General features: G+C 41.5%; 1 protein-coding gene across 1 annotated transcript; it reads left to right on the top strand.

The window, feature by feature from the left end:
* Window positions 1–6,251: 6,251 nt before the first annotated feature.
* Window positions 6,252–17,461, top strand: LOC121853452 (tigger transposable element-derived protein 7-like). The gene is made up of 6 exons (XM_042347595.1): window positions 6,252–6,272; window positions 6,456–6,521; window positions 8,881–9,360; window positions 10,201–10,839; window positions 15,708–15,833; window positions 17,297–17,461. Exons 1-6 carry the CDS (start codon window positions 6,252–6,254, stop codon window positions 17,459–17,461), a joined length of 1,497 nt encoding a protein of 498 aa, XP_042203529.1.
* Window positions 17,462–17,495: the final 34 nt, after the last annotated feature.

Raw genomic sequence — 17,495 nt, 5'->3', positions numbered from 1 at the left:
AACACATCCACTACAACTTACGTCCTCTACAACACATCCACTACAACACATCCTCTACAACACATCGACTGCCCATCCACTAACACATCCACTGCAACACATCCACTACAACACACATCCACTACAACATCCACTACAACACATCCACTACAACACATCCACTACAAAACACCCACTACAACACATCCTCTACAACACATCCACTACAACACATCCACTACAACACATCACTACAACACGTCCTCTACAACACATCCACTACAACACATCCTCTACAACACATCCACTGCAACACATCACTACAACACATCACTACAACACATCCACTACAACACATCCACACTACAACATCACTACAACACACACCCGCAAACACATCCACTACAATGCATCCTCTGCACCACATCCCACCGCAGCACATCCTCTACAACACATCACACTACAATACATCCTCTACACCACATCCCTGCAACCCCACATCCTCTACAACACATCCGACCAACGCACCCACAACAACACATCCTCTACCCAGCACATCCACTAAAACACACCCACAACAACACATCCTCTACAACACATCCTCTGGCCCACATCACTACAATACATCCTCTACACCACATCCACTGCAACACATCCTCTACAACACATCCTACAACACACACCTAGCAAAATACATACTCTACAACACATCCACACTACAACACACCACAACAACACATCCTCTACAACACATCACTACAACACATCACTACAACACATCACCACAACACATCCACTGCCCATCACTGCAACACATCCTCCTACACCCACATCACTCTACACACATCATCTACAACACATCCTCTACAACACATCCTCTACACCACATTCAATACACCACATCCACCACACCCCATCTCTACAACACATCCACTACAAAACATCCCACTACACCCCAACCTCTACAACACATCCTCCTACACCACATTCATTACACCATCCACTACCCATCCTCTGCCCACATCACACTACAAAACATCCTCTACACCCACATCCACTACAATGTCCTCTACAAACGCATCCTCACACCCACATCCTCTACACCATACCCACTACAACACACACATCCTCTACAACACATCCTCTACACCACATCCTTTACAACACATCCACCACCACTTACATCCACTACAACACATCCTCTACAACACATCCTCCTACCATATCCTCTACAACACATCCTCCCCAACACATCCACTACAACACATCCACTACAACACATCCTCTACACCATATCCTCTACACCACATCCTCTACAACACATCTCACTACAACACATCTTTACCCACATCCTCTACACCCACATCCACACTACAACACATCCTCTACAACACATCCTCTACAACATCCTCTACAACACATCCTCTACAACACATCCTCTACAACACATCCTCTACACCCACATCCTTTGCCCCATCCCACATAACATCCACTACAACACATCCTCTACAACACATCCTCTACACCATATCCTCTACAACACATACTCTACAACACATCCAATACAACACATCTCCTTGACGAAGAGTGACCCCTCCCTTCCTACCTTCCCTGTCCTTTGAAAAGGTTGTACCCTTCTATGTGGTACTCTGATAAAAATTTTGCTCGCCAGATTCATCCAAGTTTTGATTGCTAGACGTCTACATTCTCGGTACATACAACCGGTATCAGCAAGTCTATTTTATTTCTAACGCTCCTACTATTTGTATAGTATACATTTGAAACCTACTCTTCCCTGGTCCTGTTTTACCCTTGTCCTGAGCAACTAATTTACTTCCCAGGACCTGCTGTTTTTGACTCCCTACTTCCCTGACCCTCTCTACTGGCAACCCCCTGAGATATTTCACGCCCAGGGTGAGACAACGTCTTTACCTCACGAGACAAGTACTCCGTCGCGACAGTACAGGTAGTCGTTGCCATAGAATCGTTGCTAGTTATCAATGAATGCCCAACCATTGTTTGCATAATGTTTTTCCAGTCGGCAATTTATAGCAATTGCCCTGGACAGCCATTCACGACCAACCCTCTAGGCAAGACACTACATACTATCGGGATCCCTCCCTATCTCTAATCTTCCCCAGCGCCTCCCTATACCTCTTGAAAAGTTCCTCATCCTAACCTTACCTATGTCGTTTCCTCCCACACTAAGACACACTACTGGATTGGTACCCCTGACAAAACCCTGTCTAACCTCTCGGCTACATGCCCATCCCAGCCCGAGGAAAACACACCCTAGTCCTACGTTTCCTATCTCTTGCACAAAAAGCCCTATCCATAAACCTCACCTGGCTGTCACCAACTACCACGACCTTACCTGTGGGCAGGGTTTGTACAACTGCCCTTTCCTCTCCTTGATCCATCCACTACAACACATCCTCTACAACACATCCTCTACACCACATCCACTACAACACATCCACTACAACACATCCACTACAACACATCCACTACAACACATCCTCTACACCACATCCACTACAACACATCCACTACAACACATCCACAACAACACATCCTCTACAACATCCCTCTACACCACATCCCTCTACAACACATCCACTACAACACATCCTCTACATCACATACACTACAACACATTCACTACAACACATCCCCACACCACATCCACTACAACACATCCACTACAACACATCCACAACAACACATCCTCTACAACACATCCTCTACACCACATCCCCTACAACACATCCAGTACAACACATCCCCTACACCACATCCACTACAACATCCCTCTACACCGCATCCACTACAACACATCCACTACAACACATCCACTACAACACATCCACTACAACACATCCTCTACATCACAAACACTACAACACATCCACTACAACATATCCTCTATAACACATCCTCTACAACACATCCTCTACATCACAAACACTACAACACATCCACTACAACATATCCTCTATAAACACGTCACACTACACATCCTCTACCACATCCTCACCATCACATCCTCTACATCACATGCACTACAGCACATCCACTACAACACATGACTCTACAACACTCCTCTAAAACACATCCACTACACCATCCTCTACAGCACATCCACTACAACACATCTCTACAACATCCACTACAGTACATCCTCTACACCACATCCACTGCAACATCCTCTACAACACATCCTCTACACCACATCCTCTACAACACATCCACTACAACACATCCTCAACAACACATCCTCTACAACATCCTCTACCCATCCAAACACCACATCCACTACACCCCATCCTCTACAACACATCCACTACAACACATCCTCTACACCATCCACTACAACACATCCACTACCACATCCTCTACAACACATCCTCTACACCACATCCACTACAATACATCTATAACACATCCTCTACCTCACTTACACCATCCACTACAACACATCCTCTACACCACATCCTTTATAACAGACCACTACAACACATCCACTAGAACACATCCACGGCAACACATCCTCTACACCACATCCTCTACAACATCCTCTACACCACATCCACTACAACACATCATCTACACCATCCTCTACACCATCCTCTACAACACATCCTCTACACCACATCCTCTACACCCATCCACTACAACACATCCTCTACAACACATCCTCTACAACACATCCTCTACACCAACCCTACACCACATCACTACAATACATCTACACCACATCCACTACAACATCCTCTACACCATCCACTACACCACATTCTCTACACTATATCCTCTACAACACATCCTCTACAACACATCCACTGCAACACATCCACTAACACATCCTCTACATCGCATCCTCTACACAAATCCTCTACAACACATCCACTACAACATCTTCTACACCATCCTCTCCACATCACTAAAACATCCTACAACACATCCTCTACACCACATCCTCTAACACATCAATACAACACATCCACTACAACATCCACTACAACACATCCTCTACACCACATCCTCTACGACATCCACTACAACACATCCTCTACAACATCCTCTACAACACATCCTCTACACACCATCCACTACAACACATCCTCTACAACACATCCTCACACCACATCCTCTGCACATCCTCTGCACCATCCTCTACACCACATCCACCACAACATCCACTACAACAAATCCTCTACACCATCCACTGCACATCCTCTACACCACATACACTAGAACATATCCACTACAACACATCCTCTACAACACATCCTCTACACCATCCACTACAACACATCCTCTACGCGACATTCACTACAACACATCCACTACAACACATCTCTCCATTCTACAACACATCCAGTACAACACATCCTCAACACATCACTACACACATCCTCTACACATCCACTACAACACTCTCTACAACACATCTCTACAACACATCCTCTACACACCACATCACTACAATACATCCTCTATAACATCCTCTACACCATCCTCTACACCATCCACTACAAAACATCCTCTACACCACATCCTTTAACACATCCACAACACATCCACTACAACATCCACTACAACATCCTCTACACCGCATCCTCTACACCACATCCTCTACAACACATCCACTACAACATCCTCTACACCACATCCACGACAAAGATCCTCTACAACACATTCTCTACACCACATCCTCTATAACACATCCTCTACAACATCCACTGGACATCCGACAACACATCCTCTACACCACATCTCTACAACACATCCTCTACACCACATCCCACCACATCTTTCTACACTGTATCCTCTGACATCCTCTACACCACATCCACTACAACACATCCTCTACAACATCACTCTACAACACATCCTCTGCCCACAATTCAACCACATCCACTACAATACATCCTCTACCATCACTACAACACATCCTCTACACCACATCCACTACCATCCACTACAACACATCCTCTACAACAAATCCTCTACACCACATACACTACAATACATCCACTACAACAAATCCTCTACACCACATCACTACAACACATCCACTACAACACATCCTCCCATCCTTACCATCCTCTACACCACATCCACTACAACACATCCTCTCAACACATCCACTCTAGACATCCTCTACCACATCCTCTCCACATCCACTACAACACATCCTCACCACATCCACTACAACACATCCTCTACCTCACACTACAACACATCCTCTACACCACATACCTAAACCCACTACACCACATCCTCTACAACACATCCACTACAACACATCCTCTACACCACATCCTCTACACCACATCCACTACAACACATCCTCTACAACACATCCTCTACAACACATCCTCTACAACACATCCTCTACAACACATCCTCTACAACACATCCTCTACAACACATCCACTACAACACATCCACTACAACACATCCTCTACACCACATCCTCTACACCACATCCACTACAACACATCCTCTACAACACATCCTCTACACCACATCCTCTACAACACATCCACTACAACACATCCTCTACAACACATCCCACACATACACTACAACACACTCCCTACACCACATCCACTAAAACATCTCTACAACACATCCTCTACACCATCCCTCTACAACACATCCTCTACACCACATCCAATACACCACATCCACTACAACACATCCCTCTACAACACATCCCTCTACAACACATCCCCACACCACATCCACCACAAACACATCCCCACACCACATCCACTACAAACAAATCCTCTACAACACATCCTCTACACCACATCCACCACAACACATCCCCACACCACATCCACTGGCAACACATCCCCTTACAACACATCCCTCTACATCACATACACCACAACACATCCACTACACCACATCCTCTACAACACATCCTCTACACCACATCCACTACAACACATCCTCTACACCACATCCACTACACCACATCCACTACAACACATCCTCTACAACACATCCTCTACACCACATACACTACAACACATCCACTACAACATATCCTCTATAACACATCCTCTACAACACATCCTCTACACCACATCCACTACAACACATCCTCTACACCACATGTGACCCAAGCCAGCCATGCTCTCTTATGGGACAGAAACGTTTTGGTATAGGAAACCCGCGCGTCATTTGAAAAAAATTTTGGTACCGACTGGGGCAGTCGTATGGCGGATGGTCGTTACGGACTGAGCAGGTCGTAAATGCCGGTGGACATAGGTCGGGTAGGTCGTAAGTCGGGGAGGAGCTGTACTGTTTATAGAAACGAAATCCCTTATACCCAGGGTCTATTACATGTGAAACTTCCATCTTACAAAATATATATAAATAAAATCTGTTATATGGAGAATTTACTGTATTAGTTTCCCTGAATAATAGACCAACACTTATGTCTTCGTTCCTTACAGACGTTTGTGATGCAGCGGCCGAACGAGTACCTCAACGGTGCCTTCCAGAGAGACAAGAAGGACGAGGTCAGCCACAACACGTGTTATCTGGTCAACAGGTTTTGTTGTTATTTCTGTGTTTATTGAATATGTAATTTCTTTGTTACTTTTAGAAAATAATATATAAATATTCTTCTTAAAATACATATGTGAGACTTTCTATTTATTCTGAGTATGTAATTTATTTATGTTGATAATTATAAAAATATTATTATAGTGAACTGCGTGAAGGAAAAAGCTTGTAGACTTGTTCGGTGATCCCAAGATAGAGATGAGATTCTGATTTGGTTTCATTTTCCAACCTGATGCTAAAATAAATAAAGTATAAAATTGTTAACTGTAAATGAAGAATAAAAAATAGATTCTTCATGTTTTTAAGTACAGTCATGCGCCGGTTAACGTCCTAGATATGTTCTTGGAAACATGACGTTAGGAAATGGACGTTGTCCGATCATCACAGAAACTTTGTACAGTCGACCCTCATTAATTCGGACCCCTTTAATCCGGATTTTGGATAATTCGGACAAAATCTGAACTTTTTTTTTTTTTTTTTTATAAGGCATAATACCTACGCAGACCTTAAGCTAATATGCTGGTCCACCCACTGCTGGGATAAAACACCAGCGTCTTTTTGGTTAAATGCAACATCACCACCACTAGTGTGGGGGGGGGATGCAACTTTTAGCTTCAGACATGAAAAATATTTACCATTTACTGCCAGTAAACAATGGAAATGTAAAATATGTACCAATTAGTAATGAAAAGTTGTCCAGTTCCTTCAGCAAATGAAGCTCACCAACTTACAATAGGCTAAATTACCTTACAACGTGATTTCAGTAGTCTATGTTGAAGTTCTTAGCACAGGCTAACTTATCATATCACATACGGTATCACAGTTCTCATTGATCTACAAAAAATACCGGTAATAAAAACCTTTTCGATATTTCACACTTAATATAATACCCGGTAATCTACTTCAACCTCCTATTGTTTACAACGACACATGATGTACCACCAGCTGTTGAGTATCAGCTAGACGGTAGCCTACACGTGTTTTTCGAATCGTTTTCAGTTAAAAATCTGTTACATCACATGTATATTTTACCTTAATTGTGCCTGAATGAATATATTCTCGGAAATAAATATAAGTTTTGCTGAAACGTGATGTATTTTAATGTAAAATAGGATAAAATACATGATGAAATCAAAAGATTTTACCGAACCTTCCGATGTTCAAGAGAAGTTACTCGTTTTTTTAATAGTTTTTGGTTAAAATACTGTTATATTACAATGGTATTCTATTCATACTGTGCGTGATGTAAAGCATTCACGGAAATGTAATATTTTTGCTGAAATGACGTACGTATTACAGTGGAAAGTGGGATGAAATCGTGACGAAAACAATGACTCGCGTTCTTTCGTTCAAAAGATGTTACCGTAATCACTTTTCGATTGGTTTTCAGTTAAAAACTGTTGTATTACAATAATATTCTATCCTAATTGACTTGAATAAATACTACGATACCATATTTCTGAATATTTTCATTAAAATCCATCCAAATCATTTTCCTTGTCATCGTCTGCAGCACCAAACAGCTCCTCCCAATCCTCTCCTTGAACAGGGCTAGAGCGTACGTGTTTTTCGAATCGTTTTCAGTTAAAAAACTGTTACATCACATGTATATTTTACCTTAACTGTGCCTGAATGAATATATTCTCGGAAATAAATAGTAGTTTTGCTGAAACGTGATGTATTTCAATGTAAAATAGGATAAAATACATGACGAAAACAAAAGACTTTACCTAAGCTTCCGATGTTCTTGAGATGTTATTCGTTTTTTTAATAGTTTTCGGTTAAAATACTCAGTGTTTCAGGCACGGCGAGCCTCAGTTTATAGGACGTAGAGTGTTTTTACTGAAGGTTTTCATGTTCCAATACCCTCCAAAACTTGGGTCGACCTATAAACAAGGAATATCATAAATTAACGATTTTTGGGTAAAAAAATCAGGGTCGACCTATAAACGAGGGAGGGTTATAGACGAGTCCATATCAAATTTATGGTTCTGAGATTGTCCAATAGATGGGTCATGCGGCGGCCTTGTGCACGCGTGAGTCACGCCAGTCATTGTTGACCTAGCGCCATATTCGAGTATCAGTGTTGTGATGCCCTGCAATTTTCGTTGATATTGCAGTAATTAGGCATTTTTCAGCCTTGTAATTTACATCATGTCTTCAAGGGGGAGTAAAACGCCGAAGAGGAAGTATGTGACCCTTTCTGTGAACCAGAAACTGGAACTTATAAGGAAGTTAGAGGCTGGTGCTTCGGTGTCTAGAGTTTGTGATGAGTATGGTGTTAAAAAGCAAACAGTTTCGGACATACGCAAGGCTAAGGACAAACTCATTGCATTTTCTTTGAAACGTAATGTTGATGCAACTTCTAAATCATCATCTGTTGGTGCAAGGAAGCGTATGAGAGTGGCAAAAGATACAAATCTTGAGGAGGCAGTGACGAAGTGGTTTGTGCAGCAACGATCCTGTGGTAATGACGTCCGTGGTGTAGAAATACAAGCTGCTGCTGTTAAGCTATCAAGTCATATGGGCATCGAGAATTTCGAAGCTAGTGACGGGTGGTTATGGCGATTTAGAAATCGCCATGGAAAGTGTAATAAAATTACGCATGGTGAAGCTGGTAGCGCACCCACCGAGGACATCGAACCATTCAGGGACAGGCTAAATGACTTAATTAAGAGTGAAGGGCTCCTGATTTCCCAAGTCTATAATGTAGATGAAACTGGGTTGTATTGGCGGTCCCTACCCCGGAATACCCAAGCTTTCAAGAATGAAGCCTCCTCACCTGGTCGTAAAGTAAGTAAGGAACGATTTTCGGCATTGTTTTGTGCGAATGCAGACGGTATGCACCGTTTAAAGTTAATGGTGGTGGGGAAGTCAGCACGCCCGCGTATTTTGAAAGACATGATGCACCATCTACCAGTGCATTATTACCACTCCAAGAAATCGTGGTTCAACATGCAAATCTTTAGTGATTGGTTTTTCTCGCATTTCATTCTTGCAGTGCGAAAAATCAAGATGTCCTCAAACTTAATAATAATAATAATAATTAACGGTTTATTGAAAGAGCTTGGCAGCCAGAAGGCTGAAAATATACAGTTACATATTTGGGGAATGGGTTTCGAATTACAAATAATATACAAGTAACACAAGTGATACAAATAAGATATATAATAACTAGATGGGGAAAAGCTCAAACTACAGTTCATTTCAACATAGTGACAGTGCAAGGAGTAGTGTTTACTGGGAGTGAATACATTGGTTTATTACAAGTTATTGATAATTTTTACAATGGTTGGGACTGGGCTGTTCTTATAGCGATCAGTTCGTGCACGTATGGGCTGGATGCGGTTGTGGTGTCGAACAGCAATTCTCGGGCTAGGGATCTCAGGTGGTAGTAGGAGCCGGTGTCGAGGATGGTGTCGAAGCTTCTTACCAAATTTGCAGATGAGGTCGTGGTGATGGTCAGTGAGAGTCGAAAGGGTCAGTGTGTTGAGCGCTTCTTGATATGCTGAGGCGAAGGCGCTACTAATTTTGGACAACGCACCTGCTCACCCAGGTGCTGACATGCTTGTCAGTAATGATGGTAAAATAAGATGCATGTTCTTGCCACCCAATGTTACCTCCCTGATCCAGCCAATGGATCAGGGTATAATTGTAGCCTGCAAGAGAATATACCAACGAAGATATCTGGACGATGTTCTTGCGTTTATAGAAGAAGATGAAGATCTTACGGAAGACACACGAGGACAAAGAACTGTTAATAACGTCAAGAACTACAACCTCAAGTCTGCAATATTCAACTTAGCAGCTTCATGGAAGACACTGAAGACTACCACTCTAGTCAATGCTTGGAAAAAACTTCTGTACAATGTGGAGGTAGAATATGATTTCGAAGGATTCGAGGCAAGGGACTTTCATCATATCCTTAAGAGGGCGGGCGAAAATGATGTCACAGAAGACGACATCAGAAACTGGCTAGAAGACACAGAGGGTGACCCTGGATACCAATTCTTAACGGAAGAAGAAATAGCGGATGAAGTTCTCGTTGGTGACAGCAGAGATAGTGAAGATGAGGAAGACGAAGAACCATTACCCAACAAACCCAAACTCTCTGTTATACGAGAATCCACTGATAATGTCATTTCGTACATTGATTTGTCAGCAGAAACTGATGATATTCAGCATTACTATCAACATATTAGAGCCGTTAGGGAACTCATTATCCAGAGGCAGCATCATCAAGATAAACAACTGAAACTAGACATTCTTCAAGCCAGTTCATCCCAACCCTGCTGCAACTGTTGAGTCTGCTGACGATATTGATGACCCTCCTGCTGCTGACTCAGGCCATCCTCAGTCACCTCAGCCTTCTACGAGTGGGGGACAAGGACCAGTGGAGCATCATAACTCTACTGACTCCGAATAACACGTTATCACCTCTACCCCCCTCCTCCACCACATCAAGCTTATCTGTCATCTACCAAAGGTAAATGAAATTAACATATTGTAATGTTTTATATAGCTAGTTATATGATGTTTACAGTACAGTATTTCCTGTATTTTTGTTACTGTGTATCATGTTCAGCGTACAGTGTATATACGGTACTATATTTCCTAACCTAACCTAACCTAAATCGGTTAATTCGGACAATCAGCTAAAACGGACACCCCCCCCCATTAGTCCGAATTATCGAGGGTTGACTGTATTTATACTTACGTGTATGTGGAATACTATATACGTACATATACACTTTTACTCTTAAATCACTACTGTAATGTGATACAGGTGATTAATTTTTATCTCATGTGCAAAATACATGACGTTTATATTAAAATTATTCACTGTTTTACAAGGATTCCAGCAACGCCGGTCAGATGGGGGAGAGAGAGGGGGGGGAGGGGGCGTGGGGGTAGGGGAGGTAGTACATTTGACAGTTGGCACAGGCCCAGGTCTAACGTGTGTATATTTATCAGTTCTTAAGTGACTAAGCTTCTCTCTTATAAAAAGCCAGTGAAATGACCTAGGTGAATATAATTAACATTGCTGGGATTCTTGTAACATACTGATTAATTTGAATATAAGCATGCTATAATTTGCACTAGACAAAACAATTTTAGTACCGTAATCAAATTAGTACATGTGCACTCCAGCTTTGCACTAAGGTCATTTATTTCTATTACGTTTCTTTTAGTATGGTGTGTGCATGTAAATGGATGAAAATAAATGAAGAAATCTATGTAAATCTACCCAAAAATACAGTTGAAAAACTTTTTTATAAAATGTACTACAGTACTGTACACTAATGTACAACAATTTTTATCTTTTGAGCAAAATATATGACGTTTATATTCAAATTATTGGCTGTCTTGCAAGGATTCCAGCAATGCAAATTATAATCTCCTAACTTTAGTCTGAGATATTATATAAGATAAAAACTGTAAGCCTAAAACCCTGGCTGGGGGGGAGGGAGGGAGGGAGCCAGCCAGTCAGTGAGGGGTTGGGGGGATGTGGTGGGTTGAGGTGATAAGTTTGAGCCGAAGGTCTCTGTGTGTTTATTTCACAGTCCTACTAAGCTTCTCTCATTTTAAAATGCCAGTGATATGACCTAGGAGAATATAAGTAACATTGCTGGTATAATAATAATAATAATAATAATTGACGGTTTATTGAAAAAGTTCTGCAGCCCGAAGGCTGAAAATATACATTGGACATAAATGACTTATTACATACATTGGTGGTTTAACAAAAGCCTTCATTAGAGAAAGGTAAAGGAACATACAGTGAACATACAGATTATTGTAGGTGTTGAACAGCAAAAACGTAGTGTAGTAACTCCCTCCCAGATGGTGTTAGGAGGGACCTCACGTGGTGTAGTAGTTCCCTCACAGACAAGGAGGGCGTGAGTTAACGTTATAGTACGCTGCCACCAATATAATGAGACACCGCTTTCACCAATATAATGTTACGAATGCAACCACCCTTGTACTGCCTGCTTCGTCAAGATAGTTACGAGATTACTTCAAAAGATTCTAACTATCACTGTACTGAACACTAAAGGGAAGAGGCGTGAGTTTTACGTTAAGTGCGCTGCCACCATTGGAATGAGACGAGGAGGGCGTGGGTTAATGTATAGTTCGCTGTCACCTATAACAAAACAGATCTTGCATGAAGAATATTTATATATATATATATATATATATATATATATATATATATATATATATATATATATATATATATATATATATATATATATATAGAAAGAATATTTAGTAAGAGAGTAAAAGAGAGAAAGACTTTAGGTAGCGTGGCCGTGATAGTTATTTGAACTGAACTTACACTTATCGTATCTTATACGTCAATACACATTTATTACGTCTTAAGGGCGACTTCTCAAACACCGCTTCGTTACAACTCTTTATTAATTACGAACATGACATGGACACATTAATAACACCTTCTATTGAAGTTACTAGGACATTATATTTACGTTACTAGGACATCATATTACGTTACTAGACACTGATTCTCGGACACGAACATGAAATGAATACACTTCCCACGTAGGTAACTCATCCCATGGAAAGCTCTGACAAACACTCACGTGACCTGGGGAAGGCCTAGCAGGGAGACTGCTTAGCTGGAACACTGGTGTCGGGAGGGCGACTGCTTAGCTGGGACAGAGGAAGTCGGGAGGAAGTCTGCATGACCTCCTGAGCGGGACTGGGCTGTGGTGGACCTCCGATCCCTGTGTGTCTCTGTCTCACTCTCGCCGCCTCCCTGAGGGAGGGGGCACGAAGGGACTCGGGACATGGTAGCTGGCCCTTCTTGGTTACAAGACACACCCTCTCTCTCTCTCTCTGGGCAGAGGACACTTCAGGACTAGGAGGTAGAGGCGTCCTGGATCGGCGGGGGGGCGGCGAAGGGTCTCCTTACATTTGCCCTCGCTAATGTAGGGTCAGGTCTAGACCTTTTCAGAGACTATAAGTTGTATATTCTGGAGAAATCTTCAGGTGGGGCCGTGTGACATGAGAGGCCCTGGTTGATTTGTGGCCCCTTGACTCAGGCTCGAGGGTTACATTTGACCTGGCTAATGTGAGGTCAGGTCTGGACTTCTTCTGCGATGTAGGTTATTGTGTATATTGGAAGAGAGTCGGCAGGTGCCTTCTTACATGTTTGTTGGGGCCGTGTGAAATGGGAGGGGAGCCTGGTTGATTTATAACCCTTGGTCAGCCGCGAGAGTTACCCTACACTTGACCCTCCTAATGCCGGGTCAAGTCTGGACTGTTTCTGAGATGTAAGCTGTGGTCTGACAACCCATCACTACACTGGGATTCTTGTAAGATACTGATTTATTTGAATATAAACATGTTGTAATTCGCACTAGACATAACAATTTTAGTACCGTAATCAAATTAGTACATGTGCACTCCAGCTTTGCACTAAGGTCATTTATTTCTTTTATATTTCTCTTAGTATGGTGTGTGCATGTAAATGGATGAAAATAAATGAAGAAATTTATGTAAATCTACCCAAGAATACGGTTGAAAAACTTTTTATAAAATGTACTACAGTATTGTACACTAATGCACTACATTTTTTATATCTTCAGCAAAATATATGACACTTATATTTAAATTATTCTCTGTCTTGCAAGGATTTCAGCAATGCAAATTATATTATCCTAACTTTAGTCTGAGATATTATAAACATAAAGAAATCACCAATCTTTTGTCTGGGAACACAGGGAGGGAGGTAGCCAGCCGAGCGTGAGGTGAGGTGACAGAGTGTCTTTATTTATTTGCGATAAGATTTGACAGTTGGCGCTGAAGGCCTGGGTGTTTATTTATCATTAGTTAAGAGTGACTAAGCTCTTCTCATAATTTGCCACCCAAACGACCTGGGTGAATATAACTTACATAGCTTGGATTCTTGTAAGATAGTAATTTATTTGAATACCTGTATTAACAAGCTATATTTGCAATAGACATAACAATTTTAGTACCGTAATCATTTAGTACATGTACAATACAGGTTTGCACTTAGGTCCATTGTTATTGTACAATATTGACTAAATTCTCTAGATAACGTACGCCTGGCAGCACAATCTATAAGAATACGCGATGCATACGTGACTGTGCCCGCTCTAGGGTCATTTAGGTTCGCTACGTCACATTATTTGAATGTTTTTTTTTTCAATTTAAATTTCAATTGTTTATTCCTTGATAGAGGAAGCGGGATCCTAGTGCTGTCACTTGGTACCCCTGTATCATAAAACCAGAAGCAACTGGCAAGTGTCACAAGTATATACAGTACAGTACAGTCATCCCTTGGTTATCGCGCCTAATTGGGACCCCGCCGATAACGAAAGTACAGAACCTATGGGATTTATTCTAATTGGTTCCAGGCACCCAAGACCCAACCCCAAGTTTCCCATTTTACCACCATTTAGACCCACTAAATATATATATATAATGTTGTGGTAAATATCATAAACACACACAAACATGGCTATTTGGTCCCCCATCATACGAGTCTGTTTTCTCTCACATCAGGACGCCTGAGTCCTCCGTTTTCTCTCTTAATCTTAGAGTGCACCAGAGACTTTGTTATTCTTAGTGATGCCACAGAATTTGAAATTGCAACCCCAATTGCAACTGGGGTTGCAATTGTTGAGGCAACTAGATATCTCTGATTACAGCAAATGTGTTATTGTCAATTTGTAAGTGAAAGATTTTATCCTCAATTGATGTAGGTTAACATTACACCTGGAGGCAAATGCTTAAAAAAAGCCTAAGGAAGGAAGCACATTCCTTTAACACATAATATCTGACCAGTATGGGGAGGATCATCGTGTCTCCGTCAGGGGGTCGTGGAGTGGTGGTCCAGCAGGCGTCACGGATTTTTCACGGATTTTTTTTTGGGGGGGAGGGGGGGGGCCACGGACGTATATGCGATCGGACGTTGTTCGGTCGGAAGTTAACCAGCGCATGACTGTATAATGTAAAAAATTCTCAAATTACAGTACCTGTACCTTCTTTCTTCCGTCAGTTCCCGGTCGGCTCCGAGAGTTCCCTCTTCTCCAACTCCGTGGTAGACGTCTTCACTCGGCTGACTCGGTGTTGTCTCTAAGCTCCAGTGTCCAGACCCTGAGATCAGAAAAAGATTCATCAAGATATTTGCCAAGACAATAGTCAAGGTGCTCTTAGCCTATGCTGATATTGGCAAGAAAGAATTTACTAATTATGTCGGTGATGAGAAAAAGGTCAGTGTTAGGAGGACTTGGATATATTTTATAGTCTGTGTATCAGTCTATCCATTTGCATGTTTATCAGTTATCATTTGAACTCTGTATATATACATTTTCCTCAATTAGGCGTTGTGGCCATTTTTTTTACGTTATTCTAATAATTTGGTAACTTTACGACCGACCAGATAATACTGTCATTCATTTTACTCTGTCCTATATAATACACACTAAAAATTGTACAATCAAGTGAAGATGAGATCACCCAGTTTATTATTAACCAGCTGTCATCCAGCACCCATGGTAAACCCACACAAGCATGGAAAAATGGCCATAAAACATTGATGATTCCTAACCCTGCCCCACTCAGCTAGTTGTTATATATGTTTATATGCTGCCATTATATATATACATTATATATTATGTTACTTCTTACCAAAGTTAGAATGTGTTTAGGCCTGTGTTAGGCACCACAACAATAAACCATCTGAGTCATCATGTGGCTTCTCATGTAAGATACTACACTGTGTTAGGGTATTTAATCATCAGGTGAAATAAGCTGCAGTATCTAATCTTAACTTGATCTTAATTTTATGCTGATGAACTTTTCATTGTCCTCCTTAAGGAAAACATCAATTAACTTGTATTGAGAACTTTGCCAGAGATGATTCTTTTCCGTAAAAACATCATCTTGTACCGAGACGTTACCCTCTGTTTTACCTCATAATTATATTAAATATTGTTGGAATAGTATAATTATTCACCTTGTTATGCACTTAAAGACCTTAACTGTTGAAGTGCAATAATAACAAACAAAATTCCCCCCCTTCTCACATCATCATAAATTCATCATTCCAGTGTTGTTGTTTTTTTTTTCATTCTGTACCTAGGCCTGTATCCTCATGAACAACATCCAACAATTAAAGAGTTCAGCTGGAGAAGATGGGCGGCAGGAACCCATATAGAGGAAGACGTGGCCACCATCCTCGGTGAGCTGCATGGTACTCAACACAGTTTACCAAGAGGTAAGTTGTATACCATGTTTGCTGTTCCCCTGACCTAAACCAATCAGTGTGGTATAGTGTTCTCTCCTAGTCCAGCTGCCTGTACACTAAAGTTTTATTGAACATTTTATAACCAAACATCTTACATTAATCCTGTGTTTACTGTCGATGAAGTCTCTCAGTACTAGTCAGGGAGCAGTTTTATGTACTGTACACTCGCTCCAATAGGCCACTTTACAGAGGGACCGGACGAATTTCAAAATGAAAGTGGCGATTCCTGTTGTTATATTGTCTCACACAAAATCATAATATTGTTTGTAGTGAGTGTACATCATTAATAAATAGTGTTCAATATATTACTATTATTAATTTAATAGATCCAAGGTCACTTGTACAGTTTAGGAATTTTCAGCTTCAATAAGATCACAGCTCATCAACCTCCATTACAATAAATGCACTTTCTTATTCCTCATTCAGCTTGAAGGGTCAATTGCTGTAAGAAATGGGCAACAAACTGGCAGCAGCGAAGGGCACGAGCCAGGTGCAGCCGTCACAACGCAACGAAGTCGAGGCCGACGACGTATTAGTGTCCTCGATGGACTTGCTGGAGGTCTCCCTCACTCTTTAAGGCCAGTCCTGTGAGAAGACAGTGCTGAAGAGACTCCCGAAGGAACTG

Source organism: Homarus americanus, unplaced genomic scaffold (genome assembly GCF_018991925.1).
Source record: "Homarus americanus isolate GMGI-L3 unplaced genomic scaffold, GMGI_Hamer_2.0 scaffold4896, whole genome shotgun sequence".
Taxonomy (NCBI): domain Eukaryota; kingdom Metazoa; phylum Arthropoda; class Malacostraca; order Decapoda; family Nephropidae; genus Homarus; species Homarus americanus.
This window is presented reverse-complemented; position numbering and strand designations above follow the sequence as displayed.